The 25,196-nt window shown below is 44.1% G+C and overlaps 1 protein-coding gene across 1 annotated transcript; it reads left to right on the top strand.

Annotated features, from left to right (window-relative positions):
* Positions 1 to 1,436: 1,436 nt before the first annotated feature.
* Positions 1,437 to 13,971, top strand: gnrhr4 (gonadotropin releasing hormone receptor 4). The gene is made up of 5 exons (XM_078529897.1): positions 1,437 to 1,510; positions 5,887 to 5,932; positions 7,169 to 7,597; positions 12,538 to 12,742; positions 13,454 to 13,971. The coding sequence occupies exons 1-5, from the start codon at positions 1,437 to 1,439 to the stop codon at positions 13,969 to 13,971; spliced, it is 1,272 nt and encodes a 423-aa protein (XP_078386023.1).
* The last annotated feature ends 11,225 nt before the right edge of the window (positions 13,972 to 25,196 follow it).

A 25,196-nucleotide genomic window follows, 5' to 3' on the forward strand; every position in this document is an offset into this window, starting at 1 on the left:
GTTGGCTGTGCTAACAAACTACGCTGCTTTAGCGGTTGAACTCCAACACTTCTATAATCGGGGTGTTGCCGGGCCTCGAACTGGTGTACGATCACTAGAATAAGTGAGCTGTCACAACCTGAGAGTCAATGTATCCTTTTATATATGTGATGCAGTAACTCTGAATGTGTTGAGCCTAGGGATTGAAGTAAAACCTTGTCATTGTATTCAGCTCATTGGATATGATCTGCTAGGCTTCTGAAGGTGGTAGGATAAACATTGTCCTGGACTGTGCCTTAGATCAAAAACTGCAGAATAGTTTTATTAACAAGGTGAGCAATGGATGAGGCTAAAATATAGATGACAGTAATTTACAGAACATATCCTTTCCACTTTGATTACAGAAAATACACAGAAGGAACCTTCCTTTAATGCGGTTATTAAGACCAAACCCTTAACAATAACATTAAGTGATCACTTTTATTTACCCTATCTTTCTCTTGATAGCTTCAGCAGAACTGATAAACTGGAAGTTCAATCCCTGACATATAAACTGCCACTCTTTGAAGTTCAACCAGCAACAAAATAAATTGAAAATACACTCTTGCAGAATCAAACAAATCTGCTAATCAAGCATGAATAGAAATGCCAAGTATATCGGCGGTTCCAGTGGCCAACGTTGAGAGTGACAGCAATGTTCATCCAGTGCATCAGATCGAAATCCATTTGACACTCTACGCAAAATTCCTGGAATTTAGACTGTTGCCAGAAGACAAGAAAACTTTGTGTCAAATGGCTAACCATTGGAGTTATTTGCTCGTGATAAGATTTTCAAACAAAATACATTTGGACGGGAAGAGAGTTCTATTTATTTATTTATTTAACTGAAGATAAACACCAGGGAACAAGGGAAAAATTAAACACTGCAGATCCAGAAATAAGAAACATAAAAAAACTGCCGGGCACGCTCAGCGAATCAGCCATACCATCCTAGAATCAGTCACAGAATGACATAAAACAGGAAGAGGTCATTGGGCCTATTGTGTCTGTACTGATGCCTTGGTAGAGCTGTCCAATTAGTCTCACTCCATTATAAATAAAAGCAGAAAATGCTGGCTTTCTATCTCCACAAGTGCTGCCAGACCTGCTGAGTTTTTCCAGCATTTTCTGTTTTTATTTCCAATTTCCAGCATCCACAGTAATTTGGATTAGTCCCACTCTATTGCTCTTTCCCCATAGCCTTGCATTTTTTTTACCCCCTTGAAATATTTGTCCAGTGCTCTGTTAGACTTTGCTCTTGAATATGCTTCATCCACCCTTTCAATCTGTGCATTCCAGGTCACAACTCACAATGTAAAACGTGGCCACTGATTCTTTTACCAATCACCTTACGGGAAGGATTTGTCCATCGGCGTGCAGGGGCGGGCCTGACACACCGACATGTAAAATGATGCACGATGACATCGGGCGTATGTTCCAACGTCATCGCGCTGAGCAGCGATGTTTCGGTCGGCTGCACCCCCGCCGATATGTAAACGTTAGGATTTAATTAAAGTTATTATAAACGCTGCCTGTCAAACCTTAAGGTTGGCGGGAAGGCAAAAAGGCCAAGCGGCCTTCGTGTTTTTTAGGCAACCTCATCCACGAGCGGGATGAGGTTTCCTAAAGCTTTTATTAAATAAATAAATAAATTTTCATACATTTAAAAACATGTCCCAACTCACATGACACGGTCACATGAGGGGACATGTTTGAATCAATTTATAAACCTTTTATTTAATCTTTTGAACATAGGTTCAATCTCCCTGAGGCAGCTCCGTGCCTCAGGGAGATTGAAGCATTCTTTCGTGCACATGCACGTGAAAGAGCGCTGACTCCGACTCTCCCTCCCCTCCCACTTGCACAGGTAGCGCTGAGCGCTACCGGCCAGTATTACGCTGGGCAGGCCTTAATTGGCCCACCCGTGTAAAATGGCAGCGAGGAGCCAACTGGGGGCAGCGATCGTCTCTGCACCCACCCCACCCCCAACCTGCTCCCACCCAGCCCGCCCACCATATGAAAATTCCTGCCCATATCTCCGTCCGCTCGTTACCGACCTTTTCATCATGGTGGAGACATGTGACAAGTTAACACTTTAAGCCCTTCACCAGGTCTAAAAGATATTGCAGATGGGTCTCTGCCCCTTTCTCTCTTCCTTTCGGCTGAAGGAAGGTTATGCCTGAAACACATGAACATGCCAATTAGGAAGAGGCCATTCAGCTCCTCAAAGGTATTAATTGCTACTTCTCCCCATAACAGCCAAGAAACTAGTCACCAGGGGTTTGTATGTTTTGAATGGAATACAGACTGCAGCATTAACCGAAATGTAAACAGTAAATGAAATGTACATAGTAACTAAGGATTTATATATTGGACTTATTAATCAGTACAAATGGGGCAGATGCTCCATGTCCCTCACCTAGACCGCTAAGCAAAATAATTGTACAACAATCCTGAGAAACTGTATTTAACTTTTTAAAAGGGCCATACAGACTCAGAACATTAACTCTGTTTCTCTCTCCACAGATGCTGTCAGACCTGCTGAGTTTTCCCAGCATTTTCTGTTTTTTTTTATTTCAGATTTCCAGCAGTATTTTGCTTTTATCTTAAGTTTCTCGTGTTGGGGGGGTAAGTGAAATAACTGAACCGGGGCTTTGTCAGCAGCTCGGTCTGGGGCTTCTGAAGGCTGGGGTCAGATCTCCAGGCGTGTCTGACAGGCTAAGGTAACAGACTTGGTGCCAGGGAGAGAGGTAAGGCGCAGGGGGGCGGATTGCGTTCCGCAGTGCTCGCTCGCTGTGTGCATCTTGCAGACGCATCGCCAGTCTTGCCCTCTCAAGCTGCGCGATTGTATCTGCACCACCCTCCTCATTGCAGCCCGGAGCTGCCCCTCACAGCACACAGCCCCAACTGGACACAAATACCCCCGCTCGCGGAATTTCCCCCCCTCGGACCTTGGAAGCGCTGCTTCTCACTGCAGCAAAACTCAGCATCTGGCGACCTCTTGTCACCTTTCCTCACCGCAAGGTAAGAGAGCGTTCAACGCGCTCCAGATGTGAGCTGTTTAAAAGGGGGATTTTTAAGTGAAGAGCGAGTTAATTGAAGAAGCAAGGCAGAATAACACCTATCGTGCTTTTGTATGTATGTAAACTTTTCAGGTATTTTATAACCAGTGTGTGTTTCTGTGGGAATAAATTTACTGAGCAGATGTGTTAACTAATGACAGTGTTGGTGCAGGTTGGAAACTGGGATACACTAAGAACACTGAATCTCAGCCTTCAAGTACCACAACATTAATGAGTTACCCTTGTGAAATCCAGGGCCCCTCTACCCCATCTATATAAACTGTGAGGTAAATTATGCCCTGTCTGGGTGTGACTGAGTTAATTGTGATATAATAATTATTAATAGACCCTGGCTCTAAAATACCCTCCCTAAATCTTTCTGCATCTCCTCCTCTTTTTCTCTCTTGCTATGCCACTTCTTAAAACTACCTCTTGGACCAATACCTCTCTTTATATGGTTCAGCGTCAAACGTTGTCTGATAGTGCCAGTGTGAAACCCCTTGGAACATTTTACTATGTTCAACGTGCTCTATAAATGCAAGTTGTTGTTACGCAGCAGAGCTGTAACCTCACCAGAAAAAAAGTTTGAGTGGATTCATTAGGAATCCCCCTTGCCCCCTGCAATCCTACTGATTTATTCTAACTGGTTTCTTCTCTCTTGTTTAGTCATCTCTTTTTGTCATTGTTTGATTTACTGATTCTAAGCATGCTCTTGCAGTCATCTTCAATCCCTTTAATTCTCCATCCATTATTTTATTGCTTATCCTCTCAATCCATCCTTTTTTCTCCTTGTTAATTCTCAAAAGTTTTTCCGATCCTCTTCTCTTTCCTTAGCTCCATACAAGTCTTACATTGTGCTATTATCTTCCCCATAGGGCTGCTGTCTACAAGAGAATGTGAAGAAGGAATCCATGTGTCACTCTCCTCCTCAACAGCCTGTTCTTTGCCCAGAATGGAATTTAGTTACAGGGACAGGTTGGAGACACTGGGATTGTTCTCCTTGCAGCAAAGGAGATTGAGGGGAAAGTTGATAGAGATGTGCAAGATTATGACAGGTTTAGATAAGGTAAACAATGAAGGTATTCCTAGTCACTGAAGGTACAAGTACCAGGGGTCACAGATTCAACGTTTTTGGGGAAGAGATGTAGGGGGATGAGAAGAGGTTTTTTAAACAGCAAGTGGTAATGGCCTCAAACCCACTGCCTATGAGGGTGGTGGTAGAGGAGGTGTGCAATGATTTCAAAAGGGAATTGGATGGGCACTTGAAGGAAATAATCTTGCAGGGCTGTGGGGATAAAGTTGGGGGAGTGGGACTGACTGGATTGTTCTACGAAGAGCCAGCATGAACTCAATGGGTCGAACGGCCTCCTTCTGTGCAGTTATGAGTCTTTGGCTTGACTTTTACGGCCCGTGCGTGGGCGCGCGTCTGACCCGATCGGGCGTGAAATCAGCCGAGTGTCCTGACACCATCGCACACTCGTGTGATATTTCACTCGTAGGGTGCACGCAAAAGTGTGAAGAGAGCCCACCGACAATTAAGTGTGTAATTAAGCCCATTAATGTCCTACTTGTCAGTGATTCTCCGTGGCCTGTCCAACTTCACAGTTGGCGGACGGGCCAATCAGCCAGGCGGGCTTTACATTTTTGAAGAAACCTCATCCAAGGGCGGATGAAATCTCCGTTAGGATTTAAAATAAAAAATAACTGGGGATTGTTTTTTGTTACGAGGTCCGCTTTCAGGTGTTTGATTGTGCTGCATGGACATTATTTTGCAGCGTTTTTGGGCTTTATTTTCTTATTTGCAGGTCTGCAACTCCTTGAGGCAGCTGATTGCCTTCAGGGAGTTCTCTCCAAGTGCTCACCCACGCCCGCGATGATGTCGCGCCCACCCTCTTCCCACCCCCAACGGCAGTGCTGAGCCTTTCTCCAGGTTTGTTAATTATCCAGCCAGTGTAAGATCATGGTCAGGCACCGATCACGGGCAGAAGCACATTTCGCTTTCGCTTCCAAGCCCACCAATCGCGCGCACCTGACAAGCACGAAGTTCAGGCCTATGCTCCATTCACCATCTTAGTATCCATTATTTCTCCAGCCCTCATTCATTCCATCACATGCTTTGTCTTTTATTGCATGATCTCTGTTCCTTGGTTACTGCTGTTTAATCTTTGTTTATTGTTCTCCTACTTTTCATGTGCTTCTCTGATTCCTGTGTCCCCCAGCCCCACCCTCCAAAAACCTGGCTTTTTATACCATTAGAACCTAACAATGAATTTCAGTGGGAATATTGGATGAAATGGATCGAACCTGTACATTCCCTGCACCCTAAACATAGAGTTGTGTTCAGGTGCAGGCTACCAGGATTGTTGCTTTGATATATTATTATCTGATTTCCTCCCCTGATCTTTCTCTTCCTCTGCTGGAGGTCTGACCCATGCTGAGGTGTGATCCCATGGATAGAAAAAGTTGATTCATGCTGGAGTTAGCCATGGCTCAGTGAGTAGCACTCCTGCCTCTGAATCAGAAGGTTGTGGATTTAAGACTCACTCAAGAGACTTGATCACAAAATCTAAACTGATGCTCCAGTGGTGTACTGATGGAGGTTTGCGCTGTTAGAGGTGTCATCTCTCAATTCGAGATGTTTGCCTGCCCTCTCCTATGTCCCTCAATTAACACCAGTAGAACATAGTATCTGATGATTGCCATAGTGATGTTTGTGGGATATGGTTGGGAGCAGTTTGGCTGCTGGATCAGTGCTGATGCTTCAAAAGTAGTTAATTAGGTGTCAAGCATTCTGAGGCTCTGAAAGGCACCTATATACACATGTAAGCCTTTTCTTGAAGAATAGCTTCCCCATTGGTGATTTACAGCGAAGGTTACATGGGGTCAGTCACCTCTCTGAAACTTCCCCAAGTAACCCATTAATAGACAAGTTTGATCCTGTCTCCATTTGACATCCATATCCATGCACATCCTGCAGAAATCATGGGACGGAGATCTGGAGGGAGAAACATGGAGAAACACTATTGTCTCTCAGACTGAAATCAGATATAAAAACACAAAATGCTGGAAAAACTCAGCAGGCCTAATGGCATCTGTGGAGAGAAAAAAACAGAATTACCGTTTCGATTCCATATGACTCTTCTTCAGAGCTAAAGAGAAGTAAAATGTAATGAAATTTATACTGTTGAAGGGGGGTGGAACAGCTGAAGCTGGATAGAAGGCTGGTGATAGGTGGAGGAAAGGAGAGATTGCCATAGATGTCATGGACAAAAGAACAAAGGGGTGTTAATGATAGTGGTACTGGCTAAAGGAGGTGCTGATGATAGCATTAAGGTTAGAAAGCAGAATGTGTTAATTGCTATTATCACATTCTGCTTTCTGACCTTAATGCCACCATCAGCACCTCCTTTAGCCAATACCACTATCATTAAGACCCCTCTATCCTTTTGTCCATGACATCTCTGGCAATCTCTCCTTTCCTCCACCTATCACTGGCCTTCTATCCAGCTTCACCTGCTCCGCCCCCCCTTCAACGTATAAATTTCATTACATTTTACTTCTCTTTAGCTCTGAAGAAGAGTCATACGGACTGGAAATGTTAACTCTGTCTTTCTCTCCACAGATGCTGTTAGACCTGCTGAGTTTTTTCAGCATTTTCTGCTTTTGTTTCAGATTTCCAGCATCCACAGTATTTTGTTTTTATCTGAGATTAGATATAATAACAGAGACAAGTGGTCATGACCTATAGAGTCTCCGTCCATATTTCTTTACTGAAAGTGTAACATGCTTCTCATTTGTTTGCAGGCTGGATTGCGATACCTTCTCAGCTTAATATTGAAGTAAAACAATGTGCGTTTCCAGTTATAAGATCCACAGGATTAGCTGCCAGTCGCAGAAGGATTCCCACTGTGTTTAATCCTGTCAAACGGATATTCTAATACGCATTACACGGCATAGCATTTAGGATGAATGCTAGTATTGAAGGTATTACCAATCCTTTCCTAAGACAGACTCACCCCTATGACTATAATAGTACATGGGAGGACACCTCCTTGGGACATCCTTGCAACAAAAGCATTGCCCGTCACTTTCAGCTACCAGTCTTCTCCAGTGCAGCTAAAGTTAGAGTTGGGATTACCATTCTTGTTTTCACTATTTCTGCTGTGTGCAACCTTGCTGTGCTCTGGACGACCACTCAGAATCGCAAGAGGAAATCTCATGTCAGAATTTTGATCCTGAACCTGGCTGCCGCTGACCTCCTGGTAACTTTCATCGTGATGCCTCTGGATGCCAGCTGGAATATCACAGTGCAGTGGCAGGCTGGGGATATTGCTTGTCGGCTGCTCATGTTCCTAAAGCTGATGGCTATGTATTCCTGCTCATTTGTCACTGTGGTGATTAGTGTAGACCGTCAGTCTGCTATTCTAAATCCTCTGGGCATCAGTGAAGCCAAAAAGAAGAATAAGATTATGTTGACAGTGGCTTGGTTATTGAGTGCCATCTTGTCCATTCCACAGGTAAGAGCTACTTTGTAAGTGGGAGTGCAAGTCACTTAACATTTTCTGTTCTGGTTTCATTCTGGAGTTCTCCATTTCAACCCGGATTTGGACTGATTCAGCAGCTACAGTCAATAGCCAGACAACCGCAAAGGCCATTTTGTGACAGTTTAATGCTCTGTCTTGCAGTGGAAGTAGTCAAGCTCCCACTGACAGAAGAACAAAATTGGTGAATACCTAATGTACAAACCAAAATAATATTCTAAAACTATCAAAAAAAACTGATGGCTCCTAAAAGCACCACTTCTTCACCATCTGTAGAGACTTCCTGTAATTACTGTCTATCCAATACAACCAGTCACCTTGATGGTTCCCCAGGCATCTCTTGAGTCAGCTCTTAGACCAGTCAGTAGTGATGGTCCTTCCTGTACTTAAAGGAGATGCGACAATGAGATATCCCATTGGGAACACCATACTGCTGGTCCATGTGATAGATGGAGTTTGGGATTTGTTCCCATCGTTGTGCTTTACTGCCAGGCAGCATCCTGAGCATCCAGCTCAACACTAGAATCTCTCTTGCAAGATTTGTCCAATATTGACAGCCCTAGGTTTAAGACAGATTAGTTCGAGAAAAGTCTCTTTTTTTAAAAGGGCACTGGCTTCATGAACAGAAGAGTTTGATTTAGAAATAAGTGGGGGTGAGAAGGTGAGAGTGAAGGCTAAAGGGCCAATACATGATTTTCCAAATGCAGCTGCTGCCCACCAGTATAGGAACTTGTTTTAAACAATTTTTTCTCTTCAAGTTTCTGCACCTCAAAGTGAGGAACTTTAGTGCTGGAGAACTGAACACTTGGGTACTCAGTGACAACAGGGCAATAAGCTCAGGGACAAGCACTCCCAGCACAGGTGAGAAGCAAAGTAAATCCCCCCTCTACACTGCCCATAAAGCATTCTTAGGTTATTTGCAACAATAATTAGATGCAGACTGCAGCTCCTTCTATTGTGTGCCTCAAACTCAGTTCTGCGCTGGTGTAACATTCCTCAATTTCCTATGTTTGCCATCCCATGTACTCTCTCCATGAGATTAAAGAATTGAGGCTACTCAAGTGTAATTCATGCAGTCATGTAGGAGAGAATTTCTATCGGCTTAGCTGGATTTAGACCTATGTTATAGGAAAATGAGGAATAGGAGCAGGCACTTTCCTGCCCTATCCCCTTATTCCTTAATGTCCTAGAAATGAAGATTTGCAGTCTAACCCTTTGAGTCATGCAGCCTGTTCCCTGAAGATACAATTTTATGTGAAATTTTGCCATTTTTTTTCATGAAGTCACTTCTTTAAATGAACCTTACAGAGTTAAAAATACAAATAGTTCTTTAGATGGTTTGCAAAGAATCATAGAAAATGCAGCACACATGGAAGACTGAGGCAGATTCTACAGTTTGGAGATCCTGGGGTCGACTTGAGTTAGTGATTGATTTAAACACAGTGAGAAGGCTGTTGTATTTTTGGATCAAGAGGGATAAGAGGTGAAAGTTCACCAAACCATAATCAATATAACAACAAGAGAAGACAGACTACAAAATAAAGAGAGAGACTGCAGGCTAGAGTTGAGCATAGGACCACTTGTCACATTCTGGGCTTTTATCTCCTTTCATCCTGTCCAGGAGGATTTAGAAGTGTTAGAAAAACCTTCTGAGATAAGCGAGCAGCATCTAAACCTTGGCCAGGCTTGAGCTGCCTAGAGAGGTATCGTAAACAAGAAGCATTACTAAAATAAGCAAGCTCCTGCAAAGCCCAATTTAATCAGTGAAAGAGGCTTAACAAAATCGATGGAAAATGTACTTAGCACATTTATATTGCACTTTCATGACATCCCAAAGCATTTCAGTACCACTGAAGTACTTTTGAAGTGTAGGTTCTACATGGGGAAATGCAGCAGCTAACTTGTGCACAACAAGCCAGCCACCTGGAAGTTCCTGTCCAAGCCACTCACCACCCTGACTTGGAAATATATAGCCATTCCTTCACCGTCGTTGGGTCAAAATCCTGGAACTGCCTCCCTAACAGCACTGTGGGTGTACCTACACCACAGGGACTGCTGTGGTTCAAGAAGGCAGCTCACCACCACCTTTTCAAGGGCAAATTAGGGATGGGCAATAAATGCTGGCCCAGCCAGCGATGCCCACATCCCATAAATGAATTTTTAAAAAAACAAGCTCCCACAGATAGCATTCAGATAAATTATCAGGTAATCTGTTTTGGGTATGTTGCTTGAGGGATAAATGTTGACAAGGACACATGTAAAACTCCCCTTTTCTTCAACAAGCACCATGGGATCTCTTACACTCACCTAAGATGGCAGGGTTTAACATCTAAACTGAAACAGTGCACCTTTGACTCAATGCTGCACTGAAGCGGTCCAGGTTATGTGCTAAAGTCTCTGGAATGGCGCTTGAACCCACAACCTTCTGTCTCAAAGGCAAGAATGCCACCACTGAGTCATGTGAATTACACCCGTAGGCTGCTAATGGGACAATGGGGCTGCTGCCCCCTTCTCCCCACGGTTCAGTTGATCGGTTGGATTACTCAGTATAAAATTGAGGATATACACCATACAGACCAAAAAGGTCTCCATTTCAATCTATGGCCTATGGTGATACCTGCAGGGTTAGTATTGCGAATACAACAATCGATCTCAGCACTACAGGTAACAGAGGATGGAATGAGCTGATGATACCTGTCTATACTATTTGGAAATTGCAGCCTTCAGTTTTCTCAACTCACACTGTGACACTGAAATGAACACTGATGCTACCATGAAATACATAGGTCTATTTATATTGCAGAATACTAGTGGATTTTTTGTGGTGCTGCTCATGATTAGTAAGGGACAACAGGCTTTGTGCACTTTTGCAGACTCTGTATAAAAGCAAAACACTGCAGATGCTAGAAATCGGAAACAGAAACAGAAAATGCTGGAAAAACTCAGCAGGTCTGACAGCATCTGTGGAGAGAGAAACAGTTTCAAGTCCATATGACCTTTCTTCAGAGCTGAAGAGAAGTGGAAATGTGATGAAATTTATAATGTTTAAAGGGGTTGGAACACAATGCTACCCTTGTTCTGCTTATATCACATTCTGCTTTCTTGCCTTTACGCCACTATCAGCACCTTTTTTAGCCCTTACCACTGCCATTAACACTCCCTTTGTCCTTTAGTTCATGACATCTTTGTCAATCTCTCCTTTGTCCCCACCTATCACTGGCCGCCTATCCAGCTTCACCCGCTCCACCACCCCTTAAACAGTATAAATTTCATCACATTTCCACTTCTCTTCAGCTCTGAAGAAGGGTCATATGGACTCGAAACATTTGCTCTGTTTCTCTCTCCACAGGTGCTGCTAGACCTGTTAGGTTTTTCCAGCATTTTCTGTTTCTGTTGTAGACTTTGCATCCTGTTTAACCCTGAACTGTCCATCATAAGAACCATCTACTTCCACCTCTGTAACATCGATAGCCTCCATCTCCACCTGCTTTTCCGTGCCTTAGTCATCTCCAGACGCCAATGTTCTTCTTGCAGGCCTCCTGTACGTGTCTACCCTTGATGGACTGTAGCTCTTCCAAAATTCTGCTGCTCAGACACCCATTACCCCAATCCATTACTGCTTATATTGGTTCCCGGTCTCCCAACCTCTCAAATTTTAAATATCTTGTCTTTATCTTGAAATCCCTCCATTGCCACTTTATCCCATGTTTGTAGCCTCCTCCCACTCTCATTGATCCTCTGAATCCAGGGTCTTGTGCAACCTGCCTTTCTATGTCACAACTGGTGTTTTTTTCAGTTGTTTAGATCTCGATCTTTAGAAATCCCTCAATCTCTCTCTTTCCTTATTTTACGAACCCCACCACCCCTTTAAAACCTAGCTCATTGATCAAGGTTTTGCTCATCCCATCTCGTCTTTCCTTTCATTTGGCGTCCATTTTCCTGATGCCCTTACGAACAGCTTTGGGACATTTTAAAGTGCTCTATAAGTGCACATTGTTCTCATATGATAAAGGACAACAAACCTTATGTATATTGTAGCAGGCTCAGTGCATATTATCACAGAATCACACAGTGCAGAAGAGGCCCTTCGGCCCTTCGAGTGTACACCGACACATGAGAAACACCTGACCTACCTACCTAATCCCATTTACCAGCACTTGGCCCATAGCCTTGAATGTTATGACGTGCCAAGTGCTCATCCAGGTACTTTTTAAAGGATGTGAGGCAACCCACCTCCACCACCCTCCCAGGCAGCACATTCCAGACCGTCACCACCCTCTGGGTAAAAAAGTTTTTCCTCACATCCCCCCTAAACCTCCTGCCCCTGACCTTGAACTTATGCCTCCTCGTGACTGACCCTTCAACTAAGGGGAACAGCTACTCCCTATCCACCCTGTCCATGCCCCTCATAATCTTGTACAATCTCGATCAGGTCACCCCTCAGTCTTCTCTGCTCCAATGCAAACAACCCAAGTCTATCCAATCTCTCTTCATAACTTAAATGTTTCAGCCCGGTGAATCTCCTCTGCACCCCCTCCAGTGCAATCACATCCTTCCTATAATGTGGCGACCAGAACTGCACACAATACTCCAGCTGTGGCCTCACCAAGGTTCTATACAACTCCAACATGACCTCCCTAATTAACAATATCACATGTATTGCAGAGAACTGCTTTTCACTCGTCGTTAGTCATGGTTGGTTGAGTCCTTCAAACTAGAAATTTGTTTTGTGACATATTCAGTGACAGCTTTAGCAATTATTTAAAGAGGCAGCTGACAACGTGCACAAAAATGCATTACAAGTAATGTGATGCAGAAAGCAGCAATGCATAATGGATTAATTCTTACTGAGATGGTTGAGGTGCTTGGACATATTATGGAACACTGTATTTGCAACTTCACTTTCTCTGTTATAGATTGTCCTGTTTCACACTGTGAGTATTACTGAGCCTCAGAACTTTACGCAGTGTTCCACCATGGGGAGTTTCAAAGCACACTGGCAGGAGATCTCGTACAACATGTTCACTTTTGTTTTTCTCTTCCTCGTGCCACTGGTGATCATGATATTCTGCTATACCCGAATCTTAATGGAGATATCAAAGAGGATGAACAAGGGAAATTGTAAGTTGAATACTCATTCCTGGATCTTTTACTGAGTTGAAATCTAGATTCATCCAACAGTCTCCTATAGTAACTCATTCTTTCTCAGAATATTAAATCTGTGCAATTGCAGATCCCACAGTCTTTCCTAGTTTCCACAATTGTCAGACTTTTTGATTCTACCCACAACTTGCTGATTTATTTCATCTGCTCTCTTATACTTTTGATCTTGATGGTGTCCTTCATTAAGGGACTTTCTCTTTTACCTTTATTTTTCAAAGGCTCAGTGCATTAGTGCACGGTGTAGTGTGCCATTGAGTCTTATAGACCAGGAAGATTCCAGATTCAATCACAGGTCTGTGTTAATCTTGGGGAGAGTGGGGTAAACTTAACAGGCTAATTCCCCTGGGAACAGAGAGAGAAAATGGATGAGCAGGGATTTCAACTCTTCTTTGGGAAAGTATTCATATGTAGATGTTAGGTGAGAGTAGGACTGGACTTGGATGTAATGCCCTGGTAAGGTAAATAACGCATCAGTATTCTCTGTCTAGTCTTTTGCGTAAAGATTGGTTGCTTCATGAAGGATTATCTATACCTGTGAACTGCATGCCTAAGAAGAGGGAAGAAAATGAGAATGAGTAAAACCCTCAAAGCAAATTATTTCTGAAACTTCTATATTTTTCCAATGAAGGTGGTGTAAATCATATTATTTTGTTTTGTGTCCTCTTCCAGTGTCATCAAACGAAGTGCACTTAAGGCGGTCGACAAATAATATACCAAAGGCACGCATGAGAACTTTAAAAATGAGCATCATTATTGTAACCTCCTTCATAGTTTGCTGGGCCCCATATTACCTCCTTGGACTTTGGTACTGGTTCTCACCAGAAATGCTTTCTGAAGGAAAGGTCTCTCAGGCATTGAGCCACATACTCTTCATTTTTGGCCTCTTCAACACAGTGTTGGATCCTGTCACCTATGGACTTTTTACCATGCATTTCAGAAAGGGCTTACAACGCTGCTGCCATTCTGCAAAGATGGCATCCAGTTCAGATCTCAATTCTACCCTGACCGGATCATTCAGATGTTCTGCATCATCCTTTCGCCTCAAGAGATTGACTACATTTGCTCAAGAAGGTCAGAGATCAGTCACGGAGATTGAACCTCATAGCAGAGGCAATTACTGCAGCAATGGTTATCTTAGTGTATACGGGGATGATGCCAAGAAAAGCAACACATGTGCTGATGTCTGATAACAATCACCATGTAGTCTTGCACTGAATGACAGGACAGTTGCAATGCTGCAAGTAATGGCTTAGGTGGAGTGTGCATGATTTGATTTTTACAGTTCTTCCAGTGGTTTCCCTTTTAATTTTTTTCTTTCCAATTCTTCACCTTGTCAATTTTTTTTTTCACAAGTTAATTGTTTCTCTATCTGCAAACACAAGAAACAAAGCCAGTTGTCTCTCCAATGATATCACCATTGATTTCAAATAACGTTGAGACACGCAGGCTGGGATTTTCCGTGCCCACCAGCATCAGGCGTGTTCAGTAGAATGAGTGGACAATATGGCGCGACCGGTTTCATGATGGCGTGTAACCAGTTCGAGATTGTCCGCTCAGTTCACCATCAGTGGGCCGAGTTCTCTGCCATCAGATATTGGGAACCTCATTGTAATACATCAGTATATCATTATTAGGCCTGCCTGCTGGAATCGTCTCCCCACCCCCCTCATCCTCCCCCCCTCCCCCCACTGGATCGTCCGCCCACGCTGGCGGAAAAACACGCCAATGTGTTTCACAACAGCACATAAGCAACATGATCAGGGCAAGCTGCACTTCACTCAGGTCTTCAAGGTTAGTTTGCCTACCTTGCTTCAGGCAGCACTCGCAGTCATCAGCGCCAGGCTTCACAGACAGAACCACATCACTTTTAGGGGGGCTCACGGCAGGTCTCCACCTACCAGATCAGCCATGTGTGGGTGGCCTTTCAATGGCTGCAGGGCTAGGGCTTGCTCGGGGAAGGGGGGAAGTGGCTTCAGGCAAGGGAAGAGGCTGCAGGGCGAGGGCTGTACTGGGGAAGGGGGGCATCCCAGGGTGTGTGTGGGAGCACATGTTGATCAGTGCAAGTGGCTTCAAGATGGTGAGGGCTGAGGAGGCAGTCTCCAGAGGAGATGAGGCCAGATGGACATGTGAGGGTGTGTGTGTGAGAATGGATGGTGGTGTCCCTTGAGCTGGCAGTGAGTGAGATGCCAGTGAATGTGTGATGGGCTTGTGAGTGTGTGTTTAGAGTGATGAGCTGGTTGCCACTCCCTGACTGCACAGATGAGATCATTCATCCTCTATCTGCATTGGATGGCCAACCTTTTTTGTGCAACATTGGCACTGACCACCACTGCCACTGCCTCCCCAAGTCTGGTTGGTCACGCCGCTGCCCATCCTGTGGCCAGAGCAGGGGTAGGGGATATTGCGGCAGGCCTTGACAGTGTCCAAAAGGCAATCCAGCGATGTGTCACTAAACCTGGGGGCTGCAGTTTTTTTGCCTTTCGTGGACATCTTCCCTGCAATAGTCGTGGGCCGGAAGCACTAAGATGCATGCGCGCATCTGGACTTTAAATATGGCACCGGTGTGATGAAGCGGCGAGGTGATGGCGTGATAGGTGACTGAGAGCCCGCCCACCATCGAAATGGCGTATTTCCCAGGAATGCAGAACTAATACAGCGGGTTTGGGATGATACGGCGTGAAAACCCGCCATTGTGACCAGCGGGTAAAACATTGTTTTACTGGCCCACTACTGCACTTAGTGCAAATCTGGGACGATTCCATCCAAAGACTTGTATTTATGTAGGATGATTGTCAGAAACACCTCCAAGTATTTCAACTCTTCAAGATGTCAGGTAATGTGAAACCTTTCAAAAACCCTGAAATTCCAAATGTTTGCATTGGCTATCTTGGAGAATGCCAATATGGTTACTTTCAGCTTTTCCGACTGAGGATGGATAATGTCTTTTGGAACTCTTTGATCATAAAGGAACACGTGTTTAGGAATGGATAACTCAAGCCAAGTCTACAGAATTAGATTTGCTGACATTGGTAGCAGGAAGCCAGCCTCTGCAGCAAACACTGACTCTTCTGACATGTTTAATTGATTAGATTGCTTGTTGAAGTTGGCGAAGAGTACAGGGATTTGGATTGAAAGGGCAGGAAAAGGGCCTTTAAAGAGGCTAGATTGGGTGTGACTGGAATGACAATTGGATGTACATGTGCTGAATATTCTTTATGAAATTTTAACTTTTGGTTCTACAGTTGGGAATTTAACAAGGAACAGAACTATCTTGAATGCTCAGTCACAACAGGCCTCAGGTTGATTTGGTTTAGTTGTCAGCGGCAGACTGAGATTCACAGTACAAGACTTTTATTGCACTTGTTCTTTGTCATATATTACATGTGCAATGTACAGGATACAAGATGCAGTGAAAATGGCATTGTCATGTATTACACACTGTGCAGAATACAAGATGCAGTGAATATGATGCAAAATGTTAACAAGCAAGCCTTGTATATGGCTTGCAGCAGCCCTAAACAATGGTGGCTTCTTGCTGATTTAGTGGTGAATGATTTGTAGTTGTATGGCCACCTGCCTTGGTTTGCCTCAGTTCAGTTAAGCGTACTAATGTTACTTTTATTGTTACTGCTTGTCCAATAGTTAAGGATAAGCAGCAAGATGTCTTAGCCTTTATACCTTAACACCCGCTCTACATGCAATGTGCACTGTAGCACTACAATCTCCACTAATGCAAATCAGGCCTCTAGCAATCCAATTCAGTCCCTGTCCAAAACCAGCTGCCACCCATGTTTTACCGATTGGGCTATGCGTTTATTGCAGAGAATGTGCAAGAACTCAATTTAAACTTGCTCCATGCAAATGAGGTCCTGGGACAGAATTGTAGGTTTTCCAGACCATCTTCATTCAGTGTTAAGCCTGATCATCCACAATGCCAGTTAAAGATGATTTTTTTATTTGTTTCTGCAGCAGGAATCTGTTAAAAGGACAGAGTTTTGGGGGTTTGGGGCTTCTTTTTGGAGGGGCTGAGGTTCAATTTTGAGACAATGCTTGAAAGGGAAGCGCACAAATATTTGAAAAGAAAAATTCAAAATGGCAATGAGAAAAGAGATGTGAAATGGGACAAAGTGGCTAGCCCGATATGGGCAAGCACAGGCACAAGAGGTCAAATATTTCCTAGCTGTGCTGTAGAGTTCAATAATTCTAATCAGATATGGACTGTGGACAAAGTGGACTTGATGGGGAAAAATTGCTTCTTTTGGCTCCAGATGGTGTTCACCAGACCAGATGGCGGTGAGGGATTCTAAACCCGCAGAATGGGCTGGAGCAGGGAAGTGTTTAAGTTATGAAAGTCTGAAAATTAACCCCAATCTGATCTGAATGCACCCAATCCTGGTTTAACTGGGATGGGTTTAGGGGGTGCAGGTAACTAGCCTGCTCTAAAGAGGCGGGTCAATAATTCAAATGAGCTAATGAGGTAGCGTACCTCAGAATTTAACACATTTTTACATTTAACGGTGTCATGTCGGGTTTGCCAGAGCTCGGGAACATGGTGAAAGGAACCGTTTAACAGGCAAATGCTTTTCCAGCACTGCTTATGGGTCAGGAGGAGCAGGGTTAGGAGCACCCCACAGTTTTGCCCCTGTAATTTCTTCCCTAAATGTCTTCAACCTGCTCCCTTCTGCAATCCCACCCAACCCCCCGCTCAATCTCTTCTTCCCTCCCTCTCTCTTCACCACTCCGCTCCTGACTGTGCCATCCGGTGCAGGTCTTCTCTCTAGACAGCCATTTCGTCTGTCAGGCTGCCTGTTGCTGGCAAATGGAATAAAAAGAATCAACTGAGGTCATACTGCTAAATTCAGCCAGTTCTCCAGGTTTCTCAATCATACAAACCTCCCCCAAACACCCCCTCGCAATTATTGGGGCAGAGGTTTTCTTCAAAGCATTTTCTCCTGTCTCATTTCATACTGCAGTTTCATCGCTCTAGTGCATTTGTGAAATAGCAATGTGGATAATCAATGCTTAGCAACAATTTGCAAGCTATAAATAAATCTCATTCAATTGTAACAGCGTATCAGTACTTGAAAAAAGTGGGAAATAGAATTCACATTTGAAAAATCTTGCTTAACCCACACTTACAATCCCAGCATAAAATGTACTGATTTATACAAATTTTACTTTGAACTTGTGGGAATGACTTTTGTCCTTCACTGCTTCCTTTTTCTGCAATCAGTGTTGAATTGAATTTACCATAGTTTTGTGAATGAAGTATTGCTTTTTCTCAATATAGTGACAAAATCCTCATTTAATAAAATGATGTCCAAATATGTTTGTGTTTGTGTGCATTATTCTTATATGAGAATTCTTTGGCAGCCTTCAGACAATGGCGTGTGCCTTAGTGGTCAACTCTTGTGCTAAGTACCATCTGGTGTGGCTTAGGAACCCCACTCTGGCATATACGTCTCGACCGCATCTGCTGCAGAAGAGACAATGGGCTGAGAATGTGCAGGAATCGCTGGTCTCCGTTTTCTCTGAGGTCTCTTCTTGGCCAGCTGAGCGTTTTGTTTCTCCTCACCTCTTCCAATGCCCTTCCAAAGAATCAGCATCCAGAGGTCACAGCAGTCAGCAACAGTCTCTCAGTTGTCTGTATTGATCTAGCCGTCTTCATATCTCACTTGTAGGTGTCCTTGCAGCATAGGTATGGATGTCTAGCAGGTCATGACCCAGTGTCAGTTCACTGTACAGAAGGTCTTTGGGGTATATGGCTGTCATCCATCCGATGAAGGTGGTAAAGCTATTACAGGCAGCCATTGAATTAGTAATAAGTGTATAAGACATAAGTGACAAGAATTGTCAAATCATAATTACATTAGCAATTGCCCAGATATCTCAGTGGATAGGTGCATTACCAAACAAGAATTAAAAGTAAAAACAGTATTCAAGTCAAGGCCTTATTTGAGGACTGGGGAAGATAATACAGTCAGCAGGATTACTGGGCAGGACACACATTGGGTAATCAGAGGACAGTGCAAAGCAGTCTCATGAAGGTAATATTGTTCAATCCCTTTCAACCAGCTGACAAAATCCTCCCTTGATTGAGAAAGCAAAATTTTGAGAGACATACAGGACAGAAACTGCTGGCTAAAGCTAAAAAGGGAAACACTGATATCGAGCAGGAGCCTGGAAATATTGATCTGCCATTAGTTTAAAATATTCATGAATTCCCAGTGAAATAGCAAATGACTTTAATAAAAATGCAAGTGTTGGCTGTCCTCTGGTAATATTAAACTGCCAGCCTTCAAAAATAAGCAGTCGTGTAGAATCTGCAAAAATATGACTTAAATTCAGGCTCAAAGTTGCCAGTTGAGTAACAAAATTGTCTTTTGAGTTTAATTAAAACTTAAATATAACAATTGATGTCAGCACCTGCCACCCACAGTGATTTAATTCAATGGCTCTCCAATTTTAGTTGATTGAAGGACCTCTTTTCAAATGGATTAGTAATCATGGATGTTATCCATTCAAACGATAATATATAATACCCATAATGTGAAGGTGCTGCAAGTTGCTATGACCAGGCCCTGGACGAGGACCCCCAATTAGTTATGATTGCGGACGAGATGCCCCAACTTGTTAGCTTCTCGAACAGGACCCCAATTTTGCTCTGCTCCCGGGTGAGGAGGAATCAGCTGGCTTCCCTTCTTTATTCAACCCCGTCGGCTGGTTGCAACAAGGTTAATTTAAAAGAGACCCCTTCCCTCATGGATATGTTTTTCCCAGTCCAAATGTATTTATGTTTTAGAAGAAGCCAATTTATGATCAAAAATAATTTGATTTCTTGAATCAAAGAAGGAGTAAGTTTATTAGTTACTAAAAATGCAACACAAATACACACAGATCAGAAATGAGAAGTTGAGTCAAAAAATAAAAGTTAAAAAAATATGTGAATCAGTCTTTGGCTTGTCTGTGAGGAATAGATGGTGAAACATTGCAGCTGTTAAGTTGGGTGATTCTGGTAGAGCTGACTTGGGCAGTTGGTTTGGAGACACTTGATTTTGCAGGTTAGCTGAAGGAGTTGTCCTATTTCCTTTTTGATTGTGGCTTTGCTGACTTGTGACTTGCCTCCAGGAACCGGGTGAGAGATAGAGACTTTTACTTGCAAGCTGCAGGGTTGCCTGGTTGATGTTCTTCTGCTGTGACCCTTACAACATTCACTAGAACTAGAACACACAGATCAGATCTGCAGTTGGCTTTTTAACCCCATTTCTTGGAAGGGAAAAACAGCCATGTCTTTCACCCAGAATCTGCTTTCTTTCAACTCAGACAATTTCCACATTCCGAGATATAACTCAACAGGAGATGGTTTCTGCTGAGATGCCGTAGTCAGTCTCCATTGTCTCCGTAACCACAGAAGATTAAAGTTCAGTCTTTTGCATTGCATTTCTTCCTTTCACGTGTCTCTGTCTGAAGTAGGCCTCGACACTGTTTTAGGTGCAACATTCCATGTTAGCACTCTGGACTAGTCGGTCAAGTATAATCCACATAGGAATTTTCCAGAAAGTGGTTACTTTAGGTTCTCAGCCAGCTTTTGCTTGTATGTCTTTTTTAAAAAGAAAACACGTCTCCCTAAAAAGGTTCAACATTCCCGAAAGTAGTTCGGAGCTGTGATGTGCTGTCACGACAATGTAAAGAGCATTTTAATAGGCTTTTGAGAAAGGAGGTCTTTATACAGCTACCTGTGAGATGGGCATACCTGGTTGAGTATAAATAAACCCCCCTCTCTTGAAAAATGCTGAACTCACCTGGTGCCTACCACCACCGCCAGCCTTGGTAACCAGGTGGTATACTTCCCGATCTTCATATCACACTCAGCACTCCTCCATACATGCTCCCCTCCTAAGTAGGACAGCCAGCCCACTCTGTGCTGTATATATGACTTGCCTCCAGCTATCACATTCGGCACCTTCCTCCTGGCTCACACTAAGCCCAGCTTCAGCTGGACTTATTCATTTGCTCACAGGCCCCCTTTGAAAGTCTTTACAGACCCCCAGGGGTCTGCAAACCCCAATATAGCCCAGGGGCGGTGAGTGGACCCTCGCGTACAGACTTCAGGCTTCCGACCTCAGAGTGGGGCTTGAGGCCAGGGCAATTCCCTGTGGGACACTAGGTCCTCATCGGCAGAGTTCATCAGCTTGGAGGACGCTGGGTAGGGGATTCATTTGGCCCTGGAGGCTCCCCTCGGGTACAAGAGCTGAAATACTTGGTAAACATGGGGGCGGAGCCTGAGCCCAGAGTGCAGGCTGAAGAGAGCTGGAGGCGGGGGCCTGAGCCAAGGGTTTGGGCTGGAGGAGAAGGTGGGACCAGAAACCTTCATGAAGAGGGAGAGAGTAAGACTGCAGCCAGGAGCTGGAGCTGCAGTTCAAAGCTGATGAGTCACTCTGTCAAGGAGCCGAGGCCACAAGTAAAGCCAACCAAGGCCTCTGATGGTGGCTGGAGAACTGGGAAGTGACAGCAGGGTGGACAACTGCTGGAGACCTAGGTGGACTTGCCTGAACAGCACCTCTGAGTTCGAGAGACCACGAAGTGATGAAGACTCCCTTTGTGTCTCAGGGATGAAGTAATTGGGTTCACATGACCATGAGAAGTTAACAATAGGAGCTCCGCCAATTGAAAACTGCTTTCCCACTGATTAGAGATCAGGAGTTATCCTCTCGACAATATCTGGCTGGACCTGGAGCATCAGCTGTGCACATGCACTGTAAATAGTTTCCTTTAAGCTTTCCCTTGAGAATTTATACAGGTTTGATGCCAGTGGAATAAAGGAACCCTGTTTTATAATATTGGTACAGTCCATGGGCTGGAACTGCATGCTTCACCAGTTGGAAAGCTCTAATTTAAATGCACAGAAGATCAGATGCAGCTTCACCAACAGTTGCAAATACAGCGCCTTTAAAGTGAAAAACTGGGCAGCATGTGTACTCCACAAACAGTTTGAAATAAACAACAGCAATGTTTCAGAGAATGAGAAGCCTGAACGGACATCAGGATTAACAAATCCCAGTGCTCTAATCATACCCCACCTTGTGTACTGTGTCTCTTGAGGCAGACGAAGGAGACACTGGAGTACAGGAGTCCTGTAGTGCAAAGAATGACTGCAAGGAAGGGCACCTGTTGTGAGGTGACTGACTTCTGGGTTTGGGGAGGGATATTGGAAAATTTGAGCTTTAAGCCTTGAATGTGGGTATCTAAGAAGCCACCTTATTAAGGTGCATAAATTATGAAAAGGCAAATCTGGCAAATAATTTTAAGTGAAATGATGGGAATAAGAAAAGAATGCATAGGTTCCCAACTAGTACAAATTTAGAACTGATAAATAGAGGGATCTGAACAAAAAATGAGCTTCTGGTTACAGCAGTGGCGGCTCAGAAAGCTGCAATCATTGAAGAAAGAATTAATTAATTTCAGAATAGAGGAACAAAGATAGGTCAAATGACCTTCATATCTGTGACTATCTCATGATGTAATGGTAGGAATTAAGCACATAAACTGTGCTGACCTTCCAAGGCAGTACTGTACTGAGAGTGTTCCAATGTCAGGAATACTAGCATTTGAAGTATATTAATCTAAGGCCACTATTGTCTGCTCAAGTGGACATAAAAGGAGACAAGGAAAGTTCAGTGTCAAGGACATTTATGCTTCAACAGAAACCCAAAAAACAGATAATTGGTCATTCCTTTGCCAGTGATATCTTGCTGGCTGCAAGACAACAATTCAAAAATAATTACTTGTCTGTAAAGCTCTTTGAGACATTCTGAGGGTGTAAAAGTACAATATCAATACAGGTTCTTCCTTTCTAAGCATGGGATCTGCATTGGCACTCGTGTAAAAAAAACTCCTGAGCTGAAGACACTCTGTGAATGCAACTGCTGGAAGATTAGATAACGAGATAGATTGTTTTGGGAACTTGTTCAATAATAGCCTAAGGGCCTTTCTGTGGGAAACTTTTTATTTTCCTCTTCACCTATCTTCCAAGGCTGCAGTCTGTCCCCAAGAAGCTATACTGCATGCATGATCTTAAGAAGCGATTGCAGAATAAATGCAGAACATGCTGGAAATACTCAGCAGGTCTAGCAGCAGCTGGGGGGAGAGAAATGGGTTTAATGTTGAAATGTTACCTCTTGTTTCTCTCTCCACAGATGCTGCCAGACCTGCAAAGTACTTCCAGCATTTTTGTATTCATTCCTGGGACATGGGCGTCGCTGGCTAGGCCAGCATTTATTGCCCGTTCATAATTGCCCTTGAGAAGGTGGTGGTGAGCTGCATTCTTGAACCGTTTCAGTCCATGTGGTGCAGGTACACCCCAGTGCTGTTAGGCAGTGAGTTCCAGGATTTTTGACACAGCAACAGTGGAGGAAAGGCGATGTATTTCTAAGTCAAGATGGTGAGTGGCTTGGAGAGGAACATGCAGGTGGTGGTGTTTCCATGTGCTCTGCTGCCCTTGTCTTTCTAAGTGGTAGTGGTCATTGGTTTGGAAGATGCTGTCTAAGGAACTTTGGTGAGTTGCTGCAGTGCATCTTGTAGCTGGTACACACTGCTTCCACTGTGCATTGGTGGTGGAGGGCATGAATGTTTGTGGATGGAGTGCCAATCAAGCAGGCTACTTTGTCCTGGATGGTGTCAAGCTTCTTGAGTGTTGTTGAAGCTGCACTCATCCAGGCAAGTGGAGAGTATTCCATCACACTCCTAACTTGTGCCTTGTAGATGGTGGACAGGCTTTGGGGAGTCAGGAGTGAGTTACTCACTGCAGGATTCCTAACCTTTAACCTGCTGTTGTAGTCAGTGTTTATATGGTTAGTCCAGTTCAGTTTCTGGTCAATGGTAACTCCCAAGATATTCATAGTGTGGGATTTAATGGTGATAATGCCATTGAATGTCAAGGGTCGATGGTTAGATTCCCCCTTGTTGGAGATAGTCATTGCCTGGCACTTGTGTGGTTTGAATGTTACTTACCCACTTGTCAGCCCCAAGCCTAGATGTTGTCCAGGTCTTGCTGCATTTGGGCTTGGACTGCTTCAGTACCTGAGGAATCGCGAATGGTGCTGAACATTGTGCAATCATCAGTGAACATCCCCACTCCTGATGTTATGATGGAAGAAAGGCCATTGATGAAGCAGCTGAAGATGGTTGGGCCTAGGACACTACTCTGAGGAACTCCTGCAGTGATGTCCTGGAACTGAGACGATTGACCTCCAACCACCACAATCATCTTCCTCCGTGATAGGTATGACTTCAACTAGTGGAGAGTTTTCCCCCTGATTCTCATTGACTCCAGTTTTGCTAGGGCTCCTTGATGCCACACTTGGCCAAATGCAGTCTTGATGTCAAGGGCAGTCATTCTCACCTCACCTCTGGAGATCAGCTCTTTTGTCATGTTTGAACCAAGGCTATAATGTGGTCAGGAGCTGAGGAATCCTGGCTGAAATCAAACTGAACATCAGTGAGCAGGTTACATGAGCACTGATAGCACTGTTGATGACCTGTTCCATCACTTTACTGATGAGTGAGAGTAGACTGATGGAGAGGTAATTGGCCGTCTGGGATTTGTCCTACTTTTTGTGTACAGGACATACCTGGGCAATTTTCCAGATTGCCGGGCAGATGCCAGTGTTGTAGCTGTACTGGAATAGCTTGGCTAGGGGCGCGGCAAGTTCTGGAGCACAAGTCTTCAGTGCTATTGCCAGAATATTGTCAGAGAGCATAGCCTTTGCAGTATCCAGTGCCTTCAGCCATTTCTTGATATTGTGTGGAGTGAATTGAATTGGCTGGAGACTGACATCTGTGATGCTGGAGACCTCCAGAGGAGGCCGAGATGGATCACCCTCTCGGCATTTCTGGCTGAAGGTTGTTGCAAATGTTTCAGCCTTATCTTTTGGACTGATGTGCTGGGCTCCTCCATCACTGAGGATGGGGATATTTGTGGAGCCTCCATCTCCAGTGAGTTGTTTAATTGTCCACCACCTTTCACGAATGGATGTGGCAGGACTGCAGGGCTTAGATCTAATCCGTTGTTGTGGAATCTTCAACTTGCTTCTTATGCTTCTTATGCTGTTTGACACACAAATGGTTCAGTGTTGTAGCTTCACCAAGTTGATGCCTCATTTTTAGGTAAGCCTGCTGCTGCTCCTGGCATGCTCTCCTGCACTCTTCATTGAACCAGGGTTGATCCCCTGGCTTGATGGTAATCGTAGAGTGGGGGATATGCCAGGCTATGAGATTTCAAGTACAATTCTGCTGCTGCTGATGGCCCACAGTGCCTCATGGTTGCCCAGTCTTGAGTTGCTAGATCTGTTCGAAATCTATCCTAGTTAGCACGGTGGTAGTGCCACACAACATGATGGAGGGCATCCTCAGT

The sequence above is a fragment of the Cetorhinus maximus genome, chromosome 26, assembly GCF_964194155.1.
Source record: "Cetorhinus maximus chromosome 26, sCetMax3.hap1.1, whole genome shotgun sequence".
In the NCBI taxonomy this organism is placed as follows: Eukaryota; Metazoa; Chordata; class Chondrichthyes; order Lamniformes; family Cetorhinidae; genus Cetorhinus; species Cetorhinus maximus.

What these genes read in the sequence shown, in the direction of transcription:
- gnrhr4 (XM_078529897.1), top strand. Translation starts at nt 1,437, where the DNA reads ATGACATCGGGCGTATGTTCCAACGTCATCGCGCTGAGCAGCGATGTT. An exon ending in TCTTGAAGAATAGCTTCCCC is followed by an intron (nt 5,933 to 7,168) that starts ATTGGTGATTTA and finishes ATTGCCCGTCAC; the next exon opens with TTTCAGCTACCAGTCTTCTC. An exon ending in CCATCTTGTCCATTCCACAG is followed by an intron (nt 7,598 to 12,537) that starts GTAAGAGCTACT and finishes TCTCTGTTATAG; the next exon opens with ATTGTCCTGTTTCACACTGT.